The 19799-nt window shown below is 43.8% G+C and overlaps 1 protein-coding gene across 2 annotated transcripts in view; it reads right to left on the bottom strand.

Annotated features, from left to right (window-relative positions):
• Inpp5a (inositol polyphosphate-5-phosphatase A) overlaps positions 1-19799 on the bottom strand; it is a 189060-nt gene that overhangs the window by 113984 nt on the left and 55277 nt on the right. For both annotated transcript variants that reach the window (XM_057777435.1, XM_057777436.1), the window contains exon 2: positions 19051-19092. In XM_057777435.1, coding sequence (XP_057633418.1) covers positions 19051-19092 — 42 coding nt within the window. The remainder of the gene's footprint in view (positions 1-19050; positions 19093-19799) is intronic.

Genomic DNA, 19799 nt, shown 5'->3' on the forward strand with positions numbered 1-19799 from the left:
CATACAGAGAAAGCCCCACTTCACAGTGAGCATATGGAGCACGGGGGAAGAGGGGGCAGTACTGACAACAGAAAAGGCCTCAGAAGATGAACACTTCAAAGCCATCAGAGAAGAAGAAAGAAAAACAACCTGGGAGAAGGGGCAATGACACAAAGCACACTGGGCCAAAATGAGTGTGAAAACACATATGCACATGCAGACTCACGGTCATGGTACACATGTGTACACATGCACACATTCACCATAGTCTCATGAATATAAACATAATCAGGACACAGGATAGATAATCATAAGCCAAAACCTATGACAAAACAGAACCACACACTCAGTGCCTGCAGGATGTGAGCTCTTGTCAGAGCATGTTCTCTGAAGAAGTCTCTGCTGCCCATAAACCAAGTCTCAATGGATCTTAAAGGATGGGAAGTCACAGAAGCTGTCCTCTGACCACAGGAACAAGAGCCACAAGGAAAAGAACATACATTATTAGGGCCTGTTATACAAATGAAAGAATGAGTGAATAAAACTAGAAATGCTGGTTCATCATAAAGCAAGTTAGCTGCCTGGTGGTAGCAGAGGAAGAGAAGGGATGACAGAGGACCCAGACCTCCACATGCAATGCACAATCACATCTTGGTCATGCTGAGGGTTTCATGAATAGACTATCAGAACCCCTCACTAAATATTCCAATCATAAGAAGTGAGCCACATGTGCAGAATATCCCAATAAAGTCACAAAACTTTAGTTTCTACCAGGAGAGCAATCAAGTCTAACAATGACACGAGGAGCAGAAAGATCCTGGGCATCTGGTTCGTGACTGATGTTCGCTAGGACTTGCTGTTGTCCTGCAGATGAGTGACAAAAGAGCAGGAGACTCCTTCTTGATCCTTTGCAAATAATCCTAAGAATATTTGTGGATGACTTGTTCCACAGTCCAGTTTTGCTTGAAGATAATGGAAGCAGAGGAGCTGGTGAGAAAATCACAAATCTTCTGGGCTGGAAAGATGGCTCAGCGGTTAAGAGCACTGCCTTCTTTTCTAGAGACCTGAGTTTGGTTTCAAGTACCTACATGGTGGCTCACAACCATCCATATCACCAGTTCCAAGGGATCCAACACATTCTTACAAAGGGCATCAGCCATGCATGAGGTACACATACATGCATGTAGGCAAAAAAAAAAAAAAAAAAAAAAACAAAAAAAAACTCCTGCACATTAGACAGACAGACAGACAGACAGGCAGACAGGCAGGCAGATAGATAGATAAACAAAGAAACAGACAAACAAACAAGCGCAGATGGGGTATGGGGCTGGTGGCCTGGAGTTCATGCCACAACCCTCTACATCCACAGGCTTGATACTGACCAGGCAAATGTGCTGAATACACGCATAGTCTAACTGAATAGAAACAAAGCCAGAGAGACCCAAGCTTGCATCTCCTTGGCCAGTGACCACACAGTCCCTGCTGGAGCACTGGAATGGAATTAAAAACACTGCCAAGTGTCACAGTGAGCATGTCTGGATGGTGGAAAATTCTGATCTCCTTCAGGATCTCTGTCCTCTTCTAGCTTGCTGATGAGAAGGCAGGTTCCTTATGACTGTCCTGTTGTACACTCAGCATGGAACCTGCATCCGGCATCCCCAGCTGCCCAAAAGGCTAGCACAAGGACCAGACTGCACGCACCAATGAAAGCATATTCAAAACTCTCCCCATCACTGTACACAACAAGGAATTCAAAGCAACTCATCAGAAGATGCTAACTTTTAGTGACATGCTGTTGGACATTTTTGGGGTAACATTAAAAAAGGGGCTATTTCTTTTACGAGGGAATGAAGCCATGTAGTAATTTGTAAAGCACATGTAAACACTATGCTGAGAAAGCAGAAAGTCCCAAGGGCACAAGAATAGGATACTGCCACTCCTGTGGGAAGACAGGGAGAAGGCCAGCGCCAGGGGTTCTGAGACAGCTAAGCAATTTAGCTACAATGTCATGAGACGAAGCAGGCTCACAATCTTCTTTCTAAAACATCCCAGGAATCACTGCCCTAGGGAACAAACATACATCTTCTCAGCGGTCAAATGAGAATGCTTTCTATTAGAATACTACTCAGCAGCAAAAAACAATGACTTCTTGAATTTTGCATACGAATGGACAAAAATAGAAAACACTATCCTGAGTGAGGTAAGCCAGACCCAAAAAGAGGAACATGGGATGTACTCACTCATATTTGGTTTCTAGCCATAAATAAAGGACATTGAGCCTATAATTCGTGATCCTAGAGAAGCTAAATAAGAAAGTAAACCCAAAGAAAAACATATAGCCATCCTCCTGAATATTAACCTTCATCAGGCGATGAAAGGAGACAGAGACAGAGACCCACATTGGAGCACCGGACTGAAATCTCAAGGTCCAAATCAGGAGCAGAAGGAGAGAGAGCATGACCAAGGAACTCAGGACCGCGAGGGGTGCACTCACACACTGAGACAATGGGGATGTTCTATCAGGAAATCACCAAGGCCAGCTGGCCTGGGTCTGAAAGAGCATGGGATAAAACCGGACTCGCTGAACACAGCAGACAATGAGGACTACTGAGAACTCAAGAACAATGGCAATGGGTTTTTGATCCTACTGCATGTACTGGCTTTGTGGGAGCCTAGGCAGTTTGGATGCTCACCTTACTAGACCTGGATGGAGGTGGGTGGTCCTTGGACTTCCTACAGGGCAGGGAACCCTGATTACTCTTAGGGCTGATGAGGGAGGGGGACTTGATTGGGGGAGGGGAGGGAAATGGGAGGCGGTGGTGGGGAGGAGGCAGAAATCTTTAATAAATAAATTAATTAATTAAAAAAAATGAGAATGTTTTCCCAGCTCACTATGTAGGCAATGGCAGGCTGGAAAAGGGTTGCACACAGCATCTACCCCTTTCCCTGTGGCCAATTCCCCTAGCCCACTAATACACACCAACACCCTGGGGATGGAAACACCATTAATTCATTGCAATGCAGCAATTCCAGACTCACAGCACAGTCAGGTCAACTAGGGCCACAGGCAAAGACAGCACAAGAAAGTCATTAAGAAGAGATGAGCCCGAAGCAATCACTAACTTCAGTTTTACTGTCACTTACTTCATTATGGGTTCAGATAATTTGATTCTTAATAATAGCAATAATGAATGTCTATCTTAAAAGCTCCTAAGCACTTCTGTAGGCTCCAGTAAGCAAGTCAGCCAGCTGTATCTGTCTATTTAGCAATGGGTAAGGTCAGCAGAGGAAGAGCAAACTCTGTCCAGGAACTACACAGAACTGTGATTCTTGCTTTTCCACCTGTTTCATAGGCCCAGGCATCTGTTGAGGGTTTGTAGTGTAATTGCCCTCCTTAGACAATTGTAGCTGATGGGCCTGATGAAAAAGTACAACCATATTTGGCACCCAACCTGGGGCTCAAATATTCACATAGGGCCTGAGAAAGCCATCTCTCCAGTAGGCTCAGTGTACAGAAGTATGGCTCTTTTAAGAGGCCCTGCTGTGCAGCTGAGCACTTGAGCAGTTGACACTGAGTACAAACTCCTGCTTCAGACAGACATAACAAATTCCCAGCGCTGGGGAGAGTAAATGCAGCTCCAGGGCCAGTACCCACTGGCATGAGGCTAGTCTCATGAGGGGGGTAGAGGCAGTTGCCAGCACCACTCCACAGCAGTAGCCTAGCAGTTTAAGATTTATCTCCCATGGTCAGAAAATGCTGCAAGGATATGGCTTTAGATACACAAAAAGCCAGATCTGGACACACACATGCGCGTGCACACACACCTCTAAAAAGGTATGATATACTTAAAAAGGTGCTTAGGTACTGAAGAAAAAAGAAAATAGGTATAGACAGTCATAAAAGATAGTTTAAAAATAATAATCTTTAAAGAGGAAGTAAAGTAGTATAAAAATTAAGCCACGTAAGGATGAAAAATATTGTAACACAGGGAGTTTGAACTATTTATGGCTGCTTTGTTAATTCTGAATTGTTTAAATGCTAATGAAAGAGAATGGCAGCTGTGGATTATAAAAGGGGCTGATAAATCAAACCAATCTATATACGTTAGAGATTCCAAGATATTCTTGGATTCAGAATGGAAGTCAGGAAATGTGTTGCCTTGGGGAAGAGGTTGTGCTTTTGTTTTCACAGGAAACAAAAAGCTATGGATTCTGTCAAAATTAATAAAGATCAGATTTGATCAGGGGTGACCTCCTGGGGATCTTGGCTACAGACATGAGGAAAAAGGCAAGAAAGACTACAGGAGAGGTGACATATATGCTGATCCCTCAATATGGGAGCACTCTAAGACTGGATGAGATGTGATACATCTTGTTGGTTACAGAGTCTTCATGACTTAAGATATTACAGTTTGGATCTGTAATCCAAACGGATTTATAAAGTTGTCAGATGCCTTTTACCTATTCAAACATACTACAAAAAAAATCATCTTTAGCTGACTTTTGCATACCACATATCCCATACTCGTGTTAATACAGATATATATGTTACCATCAAAAGTTTGTGTATTTTCAGAAAAAAGAACCAGATACCAATAAAGACAAGTAGCCCAGGTGATCCAGTCTCTCAGAATGCCTCTGTTGCAGTTTCCTGAAAATTCTGCATCTAGAACAACTTCAAAGTTGCTAGCTGAGATGGTCTAGCCTCACAGACTACTCCAGTCAAGACTTCAGATAAGATCTATACTTTACCATCACACGGAGACTAAACAAAAAATAACACAGCTAGCTTTCGCAGGACTTGACCATTATCCCAATTTTCTCAGGGTCCCATAAAGATACTATCACCCCCAGACAACAGGAAGCAGTCTAGAGAACATAACATCCACATTCCCAAGAGGTGGGGTTTGGGGCTGTTTAATGAATTATGGATGTTTATCATTGTTTATGGGGTTTGGCTACAAGTTGTTATTGGTCATAGTATGGGAGGAAACTAAGCAAAGAAGATTAGATTCAGGGATCTTGTTCTGAAAAGAAAAAGGAATGTAGAAATGTTAGGATAAAAGGGTAGATTATTGAATCTACTTTTAAACTAATAAAGCAACTATTAGTCTTAAATATTTTATATTGGTATGGATTTTGTACACTGATATAAGTTTAAGGCTATTTTTATTTTTGTTATACTCTATATATGTTTTTACTCTTGTTTAAGGTATTGTGCCAATGCAGCTCATTTAACAATGTAATGTAAATTTCTAGTCCTTAAGAGTTATTTAAGTCCTTGAAACTATTATTTAGGATAAGTTAGAAACATTAAGTTAGCAGTAGTCATCTAACAATCAAATTTGTGATCAGGTTAGGTATGTTTTCAAGATCAAACAAGAGATATAGTTTAGATAAGCAGATAGTCTTCAAATACTTCAAAGATCTACAAAATATGGCATTTAAAGTATTTTAATAACATAAGGTTTTTCATGATAGTGAGACACATCTGCTCATGGCAGTACCAATTTTCTTCAAAAAAAAAAAAAGGATGAAAGGCATCAAAGCACCTCTATATAGAGTTTGCTTTTATTGTAACAAATTAACCACTGGTCAAGAAACTGCCCTTGCCTCAAATGCTGCAGTATGCTGTCTTTCGGACAAGCAGGACACAAAAAGAAGTGACTACCAAACTTTGCTAAGACAAGGTAGAGAAGTCCTTCAAAATTTCAGCTTCAGGGCTGGAGAGATGGCTCAGTGGTTAAGAGCACTAACTGCTCTTCCAGAGGTCCTGAGTTCAATTCCCAGCAACCACATGGTGGCTCACAGTCACCTATAATGAGACCTGGCGCCCCTTTTGGCTTGCAGGCACACATGGAAGGAATGCTGTACACATAATAAATAAATATTTAAAAAAAAAAATTTCAGCTTCACAGAAAAGTCTGTCAAATATTCTAGGCCTGTAGATCAAAGATGGATGCCCCAACACTGCAGAAGAATCTTGGGTGAATATCTAGGCAGTCAGGTGTTTCGGTCATGTCTACAGTTTTGGAAGTTGCTTGTTCTGTACTTCCTATCTACTCAGGTAATATTTATCCTCCTTAGGTCTTTGATAGAGCTGAAGACTAAATAGTTATAGTTACACTTTTCCTTGTTACGAAATTCAAAAAAGAAACTCATAAGAGAGGAGTAAAGTTTATAAAGGTTGAGAGACTTAAAAGCTTAAGTTGTTTATCTGAGAAGATGTTTTAAGGTTTAAAAAGATATTTTTAGGATGGTAATACAAGTAATGATAGAAAATGGTTTAGGTATAAAACTTTGAACTCACTAAGACAGGATAGATAATACAGTACTTTCTCCGTATTTGCCAAATACATATGGACTGGACATTGTGAATTTAATTCTTACCTTATAATTGTTCTTATTGTACAAAGTTTTACTATATTAGAGTTAAAACCTTTCCTTCTTATTTATACAATACCTGATAATTGTTCTTATTATATATAATTTTACTGTGTTAGAGTTAAACCTTTTCCTTTCTATTTAGACAAAAAAGGAGGAAATGTTGTGGGATATGTGTACACTGTGTGAAGATGTATTTCTATGATTGATGTAATAAAGGGATGAATAATCAATAGCTGGGCAGGAGGTAAAGGCGGGACTCTGGGCAGAGAAAGAATGTGGAGAGGAAGAAAGGTGGAGTCATCAGCTAGATGTCAATGAGATTCTGAAGAAGTTAGATATTTGGTACAGAGCTGAGCCACATGACAGAATGTAAATTAATAGAAGCAGGTTAAATTAGTTAGAAGAGCTAGTTGGGGACAAGCCTAAGCTAACGGCCAAACTTTCATAATTAATAAGTCTCTGTCTCATTATTTGCACGCTGACGGTCCCAACAAAAAATACACAACTACACCAAGTACTCAGAGCACAGGAAGACAAGTGGTATTGCTTTCACCTCAGCATTCATGCCAAAAACTGCATCAAGGGCTAGAGAGATGTCAACATGATGGGCACAGAGCTGCCCCACTCAGGACGAGGGTGGGTGGAGACCTCATGCAAAGTCCTCACAAGCTACAAGACAATCAATTGGATCCTGGGCTGCCCTTAACTGGCCACTGGAAGGAACTCTGTGCCCTTGAAGAACCGGGGCAAACAATATAGCTGGCTTGAGAGCAGTAAGATCAGTTTTCCTGGTGAAGCCAGTGGACCTCATAGGCTGCCTCACAGCAGGATGTCTGCAGGATAGAGTGTGAAGTCAGCTGGTTACAACACTCAGGAGAACAGGCCCTGCACCTCACTAGGGCAGCACAATTGAGCCAACTCTGTTTGTGAAGGGATAGGTTAGCCAGCCCCAAAGTTGTAAGCATGAGAGAGATGTCCCATTTCTCATCTGTCTTGAGGTAGCATGGGCAGGAGAAAGAAGCCCCCCAAATATTTTGAAAAGAGTGAACTAGACATTTTGGCTAGAAAAAGCACAGGGAATTAAATACACTGGAGCAGGTTGGTGCACAGCCTTCCAACAATAATTCCCTTCTCTGTGACGTTGTGCAGAAGCCCAAACACAGGGCCGTACTCAGCTCTCAGGAAGCTTGCACTGTGAGCCTGTGCTCACCAACCCTGTACACTGCCAAGAGCAGAGTTAAAAATAGCAACAACCAGGCCTTGTTAGGTAGGTTTCCTCCAAAGAGGAGTGTTGGTGACCTAAAAAGGAATTACATCCTGCAGGCCATACCACAGGAGGCTCACCACCAGAATAAGCACAGAGGGACAAAAGAGCTCCCCGGCCCTGCTACAAATGCCAGGCTCTAAACACCCACAGCTCTTAGGCTCAGGTGTGGGCTCTCCTACATCCCTGTGGGCTGAGTAACAGGTACCCCACATTTGGGTCTATGGTTTTCTAGTTTGGGATCCACTAGGTGCAGCTCCTACTTGGTCCCTCTCTCAAGTCCATGCCTAGCACAGAAGGTCAGCTGGGATGGAGGTATCTCACTGCTCTGTATAGGACACTGAATTTCCCTGATCTCATGGTCAGACAACATGGTTGGCCTTAGAACACAGCCTAAGGCTACTTGATAAGGCCAGGGGCTTTTGCTGTGTTCTTCCCTTATGGGCAGAAACTACTAGCAGTTCGCCTATAGCCTGTGAAGAGTGGCAGAGGATTCAGCTGGGGATCTAGGTCCTGTCCTTGGACCCTCTGCTTAAGGAATTCTAAGCTATATGGACTGATCCATTTCATATAAGAAGTATGCGCCTCCAACCAAGATAAGGGTAAAATCAAAACTGAAAAACAAACAGCACAGCAAGGCTTCCATGTATTTTCCTGGATTCTAGCAGGAAGTCATGGCCTTGTAAGATCAGCCAGAGAAGCTGTGGGACTACTGAACACTTCTCTCAGGAAGCTGCCTACCACACAGAATCTCATAAAGTCCCTCTTCACTCTGGCAACTTCTAGCTCACTGGTGTTAAAGACACACAGTAGAAAGGGGGCTCCCATATGTGAAGTCCAGAGCTCCTAAGGTCCCCAAAGCCCCTGTCAGCTCCTTGAGCCCTAACTTCAGCCTGGTCTCAGCTTCTCCTACCTTGAACCCATCAACACTTTTTAGACCTGGGTCCTCAGAACCAAACTGCACTCTTCCAGGCTCATCTGAGTCACCAGGACAGCTGGCACAGGAGAGCTTTCTAAGGGCTGCACAGAGAGTTCTTGGCTAGGCTGTCAGAAACTCATAAGACACTCTGCCCTGGTTCTTGTCTTAGGCTTTCTGTTGCTGCGATGAAACACCATGACCAAAAAGCAAGTTGGGAGGAAAGGGCTTATCTGGCTCACACTCCACAGCACTGACACATCACTGAAGGAAGTTGGGACAAGAACTCAAACAGGGCAGGAACCTGGAAGCAGGAGCTGATGAAGAGACCATGGAGAGGAGCTGCTGACTAGCTTGCTCCTTATAGCTTGCTCAGTCTGCTTTGTTATAGAATCCAGGACCACCCAGGACGAACAGTCTAGAAAAGGCACCACCCACAATGAGCCGAGCCCTCCCCCATCAATCACTAATTAAGAAAAACCTTATGAGATCTTATTTTCTCAATTGAGGTTCCCATCTGTCAGATGACTTCTAGCCTGTGTCAAGTTGGCATAAAACCATCCAGCACAGTCTTCATGGCTCAGTCAACTTTGTCCCACTCTACCCATTTTCCTCTGGCACAACAACCTATGCTGCAGAGAAAAGCTAACAGTGCTATGAGTCTCCCATCTCCTTCTTCTCCACCCAACTATAGGAAGCCACAAGGATCTTCTTTGGCACCTACTTCCCACACCCCGACCCAACTCTGAGAACATCCACCAGCCCTCCGTAGCACCACCGAGCCTCAATCGTGCACCTCCTCTCTCTAAGTCTTGCTTGCCTCTTCTTCCAGGTCTTGCTGTTGGCAAGCATGGCTTTGGGACAGCAGTGACAGGGCTCTTATCCTGACAACCAATCAGTTTTGTAGCTGCAGGAACATCTCATAGCCTCTTTCAGCCTCAAGTTTCTTATCTATAAAATTGGGTATGAAGAGTGACTCAATCACCAAACTTCTGAGGAACAAATGAGTGACTGAGAAGGACAGGTGACAGGTGGTGCAGGAAGCACCTTGTCTATGTCCTTTATTTCCTCACAGAACCTGAGCCAGGAAGATTCACAGGTACTTTCTTTGCAATATCTTCACTAATCCTTACTCTAATGCCGTGGGTACCATTACCTTAGGACAGGAGGTGCAGAGAGGTTACAAAGCTTGCTTGGAGTCACATAGCAAGGATGGCTATGGTGAGAACAGAACATTTCCTGTCGGATTCCTGGACCTGCATTGGGCTTTGCAGCCATGCCCTGAAGCCTCTTCCTGGTAAGCATGAAAAGGCCTGTGCCCTTCACTGTGCCAGCAGATCACTTAGGACAGAAACACAACCTTGGCATGCAGGATCACTTCCTTCACAGAAGACATGGTTGGCAAATCTGCTTTCAGGATTTTCTGCTAGAGATAAATTTCTAGAAAAGTATTCATCCACACTCGGGATTCCTTTACAAACGGTGTATTTATGATTACTGGTCAGAGTGAAGCAAGATATTGGCACCTGTAGTCCGGCTACTCAAGAAGCGGAGGTGGGAAAACTGCTTGAGTTCACAAGTTCAAGATCAACCTATGCAACAAAACAAGACCCCATCTCAAATAAAAAAGGACTGTCAATCAGAGCCGTGTGCCCTACTTGTCAACAATGGCAACCGAAATAAATCTCTAGCAATAATGTCTTCAAATCAGACAGACCCGTCTATTACCTTCAACTCCTCTCCATGCTTAGAAGGGTCACGCTTGCTTAAGAGGGCCATGCTAGTAGGGTACTTCCCATGCTGCCAGCTCCCTTGAACAAGTTTTCCATCCCAACCCACAGTTGTAGCAGATATGACCCCAGCATTTCCACTGTACTAGGCCTGCCCCCACAGGAAGGGCCAAGCTCTCCATGGTCCCAGAGGCCTCTTGTGCAAGCTTCTGCCCCATCTCCCTATATTCCAGGTTGTTCCTTGTCCCAGCCACAAACCGTTTTCAGCACTGTTCATGCTGGAAGATAATTCCCTTCCAGCCTCAGTAATTTATTCTTTCATTCATCCATCCTCCCTTCCACAATTATGCAAAGAAAAGGACCAGGGTCTTTCCAACAGAGAGGGATAAAGTGAACATATGCATAAAAGGCCTACTTCTATAAGAGACAAATTGCTTAGCAAGTCAGCCAACAGAGGACAGCAGCATCCTTTAGAGGCATGACACACAATACCTCAATTATGCTGACCCCAGTTTCCCTCCCAAAGCACCCATGGTTGACTTTCTCAGGAGAGGTACAAAGCCAACATTAGCTCCCAGACTCAGTTCCCCCAAAAGCCTTCTGGCAGCATAGGCAGTACCCTCACCACTCTGTCTTAGCATAGGCAGTTGGACAAAACACTGCAGAAGGGGCAACTTAAACACTCACACTTCTGAGGACAGAAGCACAAGGTCAAGATGCCAGTTCATTTTGGGTTGGTGAGGTAGTCCTGCCTCAGCTCAAAACACTACCTTTGTGCCATGCCTTTGTGTGTGAGAAACAGACGATCCCTGCTGTCTCTACCTTGCCACATCTTCGTGTGTGAGAAACGGACGATCCCTGCTGTCTCTACCTTGCCACATCTTCGTGTGTGAGAAACGGACGATCCCTGCTGTCTCTACCTTGCCACATCTTCGTGTGTGAGAAACAGACGATCCCTGCTGTCTCTACCTTGCCACATCTTCGTGTGTGAGAAACGGACGATCCCTGCTGTCTCTTGTTGACAAGGGCATTAATCCCATTTCAGGCCCATTCTCAAAACCTCATTTAACTCGCATCATCCCCTAGGTCCCATCATTAGCACCCTCACAATGTAGAGTTTGATTTCAAGGGACAGAATCACAGTGAAGACTGAATGCCTGAATCCTCCAGCAACTGTGACCATACAAAGGATCTAAACACAGACCAACAAAAGCTCCCTCAGAACAGGAGCTGCTCGGGAACCTGGCAGACTCGGATACTTCTTTTTGGCCTGTGCCTGCCTATATGCTGCTCTCTTGGGTGGGTACTGCCACAATGAGTCTCCCAGAGTCGGGGAGCACCACCTGTGGCTTTTCCTAAGGATAGGGCACCCTTACCTGGCTACATTCTTATGGCCTTTGGCACCCAGTACTGAAGTGGACTGAGAGGAGTGGGCCATGTGTTCAAAAAGTCACACTGGCAATAGAAAGACTCCTGGACTACCCTCAAGACTGGTACCACCGATTCCAGGACCCGTTTTAAGCCAGTGACCAAATCTGCCTCATATCTATTGAGCCATGGCTCATGGCTCTTGCCACGGCACTTCCCGAACCTCAGTCAAAGAGACAATCTGAAAGCAAAGGAGCCTGACCTTATCAGAAACAGAAATATGCAGCTGACATCACTTGAAACATCTATTTGGAACTCAGACACCCCCATCAACTCCTTAAAGAACTCAGGCAGCCAAGCAAGGTGGCATTTCTGCTCCACAGTCCTGTCACTCCTCCAAGCCACATGATGGAGTCATGTGGCATGTTCCAAGCCCAGCTTCTCTCAAAGGCAGGGGGATTACAAATAAAGCAACTGTACATATTTGCATCAAGTCTCAGCATAAGCATGCCCTTGTGACAGCTAGGTAAACAGACAGCAGTGGGTTCTATTTCCTAATAATAAAATTGTACTATGAATCAAATTATTAATCCCAATAGATCCAGATATTAGCCTTTGGAATTCAATGGCTTCCCATCAGCTGGCAACCACACCCCAATACATGAGCTTTTGAGACTATTTCATTCTAAACTCTACCTTTTCACCCATAATTTTTTTTCATCCTTAACACTGTTTTCATGAAGAACTATTCCAAATTATGATGAAGCCTCACTTACTGGATTTTCTTTCTTGAGTTATGCTTTTAGTGCTGGACATAAGAAGTCTTTGCCTAATCCGGGATGACAAAGATCTTTTTAAAAAATTTCCTTCTAGAAGTTTCAGGGCTTAAGTTTTGCATTTGCTGTAGGATATGATGAGTCAGTTCTGTACGTAGTACAAAGTGTGGACTGGCATCAGCTCTGTGACTCACACTGAGTCAGAGTACAAAGGGTGGACTTCACAGGTTCATATGCACCTGGCTCAGCAGTGTCCCAGTGCATCCTGGCCAGGCCACCCCTCACTAAGAACCTGAACTCTGTACTGATGCTGGTCACTTGGCCATATCTATGGGTCGCTTCTCCATCTCTGCTGCCACACCCATCTGTGCCTCCACACAACTGCCAGTGCATGTCCTAACCACTGCAGCTTTACGACACTTCCTGAAACCAGAACTTGTGTCCTCAGATCATGTTTTGCTTCAAACTGTTTGGCTCTTCTATCTTCTAGCTCCTTTCCTTGTCCATATATTTTTAGAATCATATTTTATACTTGTAGCAAAAACTTCTGCTGAGAATATTTTGAGACAGGGTCTTATTATGCAGCCCAGGCTGTTCTCAAATTCATGATCCTCCTGACTCAGCTGCCCAAGTACTGGGATTGCAGGCATGTACCGTATACCTCACACTGAGATTTTTATCACAAATACAGTAGATGATGGAAAATTAACACTCTGACATAATTCGCATCTTCTAATCCATGAATGTGGCATCTCTCAAGTCCTTCATGTTCTTTATTCTTTGCTCAAACGTTGTTGTCTCTTAGCTTTTTGAGATATATAGAGAGAGACATTACATTAGATTTAACCCAGTTATTTCATTTTATTGCTAATGCTTTTCTTAATGCTAAGTTTACAGTTGTCTTTAGGTAATAAAAACATGTTTTCACACTGGCCTTAAATGTTGAAAACTAAATATATCCAGTTAGCAGTACAGCAATCAAAGTCTTTGTGAATCATCATCGTCATGACTTTCTAGGCAGTCAGCAATGCTTCTGCAAGCAGAGGGTTTTGTTTCTTCTCTGTTTCATTTCTTGTTGCACAGCAGTGACACGGTCCTTCAACACTACAATAAGAAGAGAGACAACACTACCCTACTCCAGTCTTCAGATAAGAAGTCATTATGGAAGCTGGACAGTGGTGGCACATACCTTTAATTCCAGCACTTAGGAGGCAGAGGCTCAAGTCTGTGAGTTCAAGGCCAGCCTGGTCTACAGAGTGACTTCTGGGACAGCCAAGGCTACACAGAGAAACTGGTTTCAAAACAACAACAACAACAAAAAGCCTTTATGCTTGTCACCATTAGATACAAGTGAACTGAGGGGAGTGAACATGCTCCCCACAGTTCTGAGGAAATTGTTTTCTATATCGTTTTATTTATTTATTCATTTGAGAGAAGGTTTCACTATGTAGCCTTTGGCTGGCCTGAACTAGCTACGTAGATTGGTCTGGCCTCAAACTCATTGAGATCCACCGGCCTCTGCCTTCTGATTAAAGGTACCCACCACCACACCCGGCTATTTTCTCAGTAGCTTTAGATTTTTTTTTTTTTTTTTTTTTTTTTTTTTTGGTTTTTTCGCGACAGGGTTTCTCTGTGGTTTTGGAGCCTGTCCTGGAACTAGCTCTTGTAGACCAGGCTGGTCTCGAACTCACAGAGATCCGCCTGCCTCTGCCTCCCAAGTGCTGGGATTAAAGGCGTGCGCCACCACCACCCGGCTAGATTTTTAATTAATCACATTACAGGTTTTTTTTCAAAGGAATTTCTACATTTCTGAGAAAAATACACATTTTTTCCTTCAAACATAGTAAATTACAGTCATTGATACTTTAATGTTAAGCTGGCCTTGAATTCCTAAGTCATTATATATTAACAACATCTCTGGTTCTACCTGCATGGATTCAATCAGCCACAAATTGAAAATACCTGGAGGAAAACTGCCTCTGTATTGAACATATACAGACATTTGTCTTGTTGCTATTCTCTAGACAATATAAATAATAACTATTTATACAGTATCTGTATTGTGTTAGATATTAAACCATGTGGGAAGATGTACACAAATTCTACGAAATATTGAGCCATTTTATAGAGGGGATCCATATCCACGGGATGCATCAGAACCCATCCCCCATAGAAGCCAAGGAAAAATTATCATCGTGATGCATGCGTATTTTCATGTTTATAGCTTTGATTTGTTCAATCTTTTAAAATAAAATACCTTCTACTTAATATATGACAATTTCATACATGTAAGCAATGCACCTTGGTCATATGCTTCCCCAATTCTCCTTTCCACTCCCTCCAGGCATCCCCAAAACATCCCTCTCCCTGTTTTATGCCCTCTCCTTTTTTAGGTTAATAATCCGCTTAGTCCAATTAGTTGGACTGTTGGAGTGCTGAGTGATTGTGTGCAGTTAATTACAGCTGCAGGGAGTTCATGGGTGCGATGGCCATGTCATGTCCTTAAGACAGGATTGCACATTCCTCCCCATTTTCCAGCTCTTAGTTCTTCCTGCCCCTCTTCTGTGATGTCCCTGATCATGGAGGGTGAGAACTGCTATGAAGTCTCACTTAGGCCTGAGCATTCACTAGACACCAGTCCTAGCCCCCTGATTTGCTGCTAACCCTGCAGAGAGAAGCTTTTCTGGTTAATATGGAGCACGGCGGTTTAGAAGGCATCCTGGCAACAAGTCATTCTGATTCCTGTACTTGTTCCCAGGGTGGATACTGATATGTGTTTTTCTTGTCATGTAATGTCTGTCTACTTTGGGTGCCAGGATAATTAGTGTTCATGTCACAGGCTGAGTTAGGAAGCAAACTGTGACTCAGTTTTCTTGGAAAGTTTCTGTAAAACTGCTATTGCTTCTTGCTGAAATGTTGGACAGAACTCACCAGTGAAGCCATCTGGACCTGGAGGGTTTGGGGGAAATATATGAGCAAAAATTTAATCTAATGAGTACAAGGACCAAGATAATTTACTATAGGGCCACATTCATTTACTGGCTCTAAAGTAAACACTGACACTATGCTTTTCCAAGAATTTGCTCACTTCACATAAAATTTCAAATCTGTTGGCATAAAGGTCCAGTGCTGTTCCCCATAGTATCTCTTACTTCCCATAGGATCTTGAGTGTAATATTTCATGCTGCATTCTGATTTTTTTTTCATTTTGTCTTCCATCTTCAGAAGCTAGATATAAAAGAACAGAATGAACCCAGGGTAAGGAAAAGAAAGAGCAAAAATTAGTAAAACAAGGAAGTGGGCAACAATGAGGAAAGCTAAGGCAGAATCTTTAGAGTTGATACAAATGGCAGCCCCGGACCACAATAATGGCTGCTTTTCCTCATTGCAGACCACGCTCTCCTGCGTCTTCACCTGCTGAGTAATTTGTGACTGGTTGTTAAACTCTCTTTAAGAGACTGTTAGCTGCTGCCATGGAAATTCTCTCTACCACAAGCTAAGTGAGCAGAGTGCTTTTCTCATGCTCTCCCTCCCACAGGGACCACTGTCCAAGGGTGTGTGCTGTCTAGTGCTTGAAACACGACTGCATACATCTTGCCTAGTTCTGGTTTTCTTAAGGCAGGAGGATAAACTGGCAACTGTTCTTTTGTGTTCGTTGGACACAGCTATGACCCATCACATCGTTCTCTAAACTCCTGAGGGAAAACCAGGGAAGACCTTTAAGATGGCTCTCAGCATCTGTTTAGCTCATCTTTTGCTATCTCACCTTTGGTATCTGTGACTGTTTCAGAAGTCTGTATATTTGAAGACACAGCAATGCACACGCCCCACAATCATAGAAAGGCCTGCTGTGAGGGACGCAGGAGGGGAGGCAGGCAGGAGGGGAGGGAGGCAGGAGGGGAGGGAGGCAGGAGAGGTGCTTGTGATGACTGCCCTGCTGTAGATACTGGTTCCTTCCACATAGATTAATCTAGTTCACTTCAGAGCTGCTGAGGGAAGGAAGTCTGTGTACTGGCTTATTTTCTGAATCATTTTACATCTTTCTGGTTCTTATTAATAAATACAAAATAGCTCTCATATCAATCTTAAAATCTTTAATACCTGGGTAGTGTCTTGAATGAGAATGCTCCCCACCACCCTTAGAGGTGCATATCTTTGAATACTTAAGTCTAAGTGGGTGAAACTATTTGGGAAGAATTGTAGTCTTGTTGGAGGAAGTGTGTGGGCTTTGAGGGTTCAAAAGACTTGCACCATTCCCAGTGTGTGCACACATGCGCACATGTGGTGTGTCTGCATCCTACCTGTGGATCAAGATGTGAACTCTCAGCTATTCCTATCTCAGTACCTTTGTTCCACCATCATGGACTCTAAACCCTTTGAAATTGTAAATGCCAAATTAAATGCTTTCTTTTATAAGTTGCCTTGGTTGTGGTATTTTATTAAAGCAATAAAAAAGAAACTAAGTCAATCCTCTTGCTTTATATTTGTAAAAAAAAACATTATATCCTGTTTTGTTTTTAAATTATCCTTAAACTGCTACCAAATTCAAACAATCTAAGAGTTCTGTTAATAGAAAAATGATTTCAAAAACTCAAAATATATCATATAAGGAAATACCTCTAAGCTATTGAGACAGTTCTGAATATTAATTTACAGAAAAGGGTGTGTCTGTGAACCACTTATGGAAGATATAATGTATTCCCCTGCATCCCCACATAAGACAAACACATACATATTAAGGCGTGTGTGTATATCAAATTGAATGTAGAATGTAGGAGATAAAGCATAGGAAATATTTTTTAACCTTTTTATCTTTGTTCAATTTCTTCAGAATATTTGACTAACAACCGCCCTCTCCTCGACACTCTCTCTCTCTCTCTCTCTCTCTCTCTCTCTCTCTCTCACACACACACACACACACACACACACACACACACACAAAATGTGTCTGGCAGGCAACTGCTTGGGCACACCAACACACAAGGCAAGAGTCGCCTATTCCTGAGAGCTCAACACTAAGGTTGAGCCTTAGCAGGAAAATTGAAGCTAATTTTCTACCTACCTCATTTGTAGAGCTGGAAGAAACAAAATCAGCACAAGGCCAGAAAGGGCTCCTCCTAATCCCTCAGGTTTCAATCCATGACTACACCAAGAAAAAGGCTCCTCATCCCCCACCATGATGCACGGATGCTCAAGAGAGCAACTGGTGCCCTGTTTGTGCTGTTGCCTCTCAGATGAATGAAGTTCATATGAATGACTGATGAATGAACAAACTAACAAATTAATGAATGAGTGGGCTGGGGCAATAGCTCTGAAATTTACTGCGGTATGTACTTTTGGCACTATAATTGCAATGACAAGCTTAAATATGTAGGAGAAGCTTTATTTCTCATTCTCCCCACTTTTTACAACACAAACCCTTTGTCCTCACCATACATTCAGAGCACAAACCGCAAGCCCATTCGTGCTCCCTTCAACAAGGTGAGGACCAGGGTTCCCAGAACATAAGGGCATGGCCAAACAGAAGTGGAGAGGGAGGGTAAGCATGCAACATCAGCAAGACCCCTGGGATCACAGTGAGATCCTGCCTTTGAAGGCAGAGGAAATTCATCAGATAGACACAGTGCAAGCCAGACTTAGCTCTAGTCACACAGCTCTTGTACTGGCTTTCTCTGGTGAGTACCCCCAGAACCAAGCTCATATGCACCACCTCTGTACTCAGGCCTAGCCCCAGATTCACAGTTCTGGCTTCATATGATGGTATCCTGGAACAGCACCGACCAGTGTTATCCTCAGATACCCATACCTAACTCCCACTTGTTCTTGTTGCTGCTAAGGAGGACTTCTGCTCTCCCAGGAAAGTCCTGGCCTCACCTTGCAGGAGTCTATCACTTCACCGTTTCATGCCTTCATCGGTCACCAAGGAGGCCCTGGGACATCTATAATCCCCTGCCTCTTTGCCTCCTGCATGGCTTGGGGCCCACCCTTGTTTACCTCCACCCAACAAATAAGCAAAGCTGAGAGAATTAAACACCGAAGCCCTGGCCTAACCCTGTGAAAACCTCGTGGGAACTTTTGTGTGCATATGCAGCATGTCTTGTTGTCCTCTGGGCTGTAAACCCATTTACCTTGGTTTACCCTTCTTGGCTGCTCAGCCCTTGTCATACTCCAGATCTACATATCATCTGCTCAGAGATCTGTCATTCACCCAGAGCCAACTGTAGAACCAGGAGGCTGCTTGCTGCATCCTACGAGGATGCACGCAGAGACTGCTGCCTATCTATCTATTCAGAGTGACACCCTTAATGGCTTTCCACCCAGACCTGTGGCAGGCCTTGTGTGGTCATACCACCTGTATGGGTCTCTCCATGCTTCATGCTACAGCTAGGGGAACCCTCCTGAAAAGTACAGATGCCCAACCTCAAAAACCCCCAACCAGGTCCTCTGTTCTCTGTTTCCCTCCCTTCCAGGTGGGAGCCAAAGAGCAAATCATTAGGAGCTGAGAAGTGCTTCCTACTGACAGCCTTTTCTGCTCTCCACGTAGCCAAGATGCAACTTTCACATAAAAATACCACAATGAGAAGAGATACTCAGGGGCTACTCGCAAAGTGCTTGCTCACAGGCTCTTACCTGGTAAAATTCCCGAAGCCAGTTCTTCTGTAGGTTTTCTGGCTGTAAATGAAGAGGAAAAGTAAATTAGAGCACAGCCACTACACCAAACAGGGAGTACAGGCTCCAGTGAGGAAACCTGAGGGCGGGTCACACAGTGGGAACAAGGGTTGTGCATGGGGGACCTCTCTCCGCATGGGGTCTATATTCCTCAGAGGGAGACCATGGGATATATGGAATGCCCCTGTGATACAAAATTGAGCAATTGTCACCTAACCAGAGTCAGGCACACAGCACCTACGTCCTGCTGACCCACATCCTTGTTCTGTCCCCAGCTGGGCTGTAGGAAAGGAACAGCACCTTAAATCTGCTTCCAAAGGCAACAAGAAGGGCAGCAGCACCCCTGCCTGACTCTGCAGTGCTATATGAGCATACACCATCAGGCGCAACGAGGCTCTTCTATGAGTTGAGGCAGGGGAGGGTGGTGTAGAGAGGGATTTGGAGAATCAGTCCCAATGCTTGGAACTTTCAAGAAACAGGGCACAGATGGAAACCCCACACCATGTATGTACATGTGCTCCCAAACTAGAAGCAGGACCAGAAGAGTCAAGTGTCAGCCATGACAAGCCCTGTTCAGAGAAGCAAGAAGGAGCTGTGGTCACACTTCAGGTCCCCAAACCTTGACCTTGCTCCCTTACACTCTGTGTCAGTCAGGTTCAGGGCAGTGTAGCCCAACCAAGTGTGGGACTCAGCCATAGCCTGGTATGAGC

The sequence above is a fragment of the Chionomys nivalis genome, chromosome 8 (genome assembly GCF_950005125.1).
Source record: "Chionomys nivalis chromosome 8, mChiNiv1.1, whole genome shotgun sequence".
In the NCBI taxonomy this organism is placed as follows: domain Eukaryota; kingdom Metazoa; phylum Chordata; class Mammalia; order Rodentia; family Cricetidae; genus Chionomys; species Chionomys nivalis.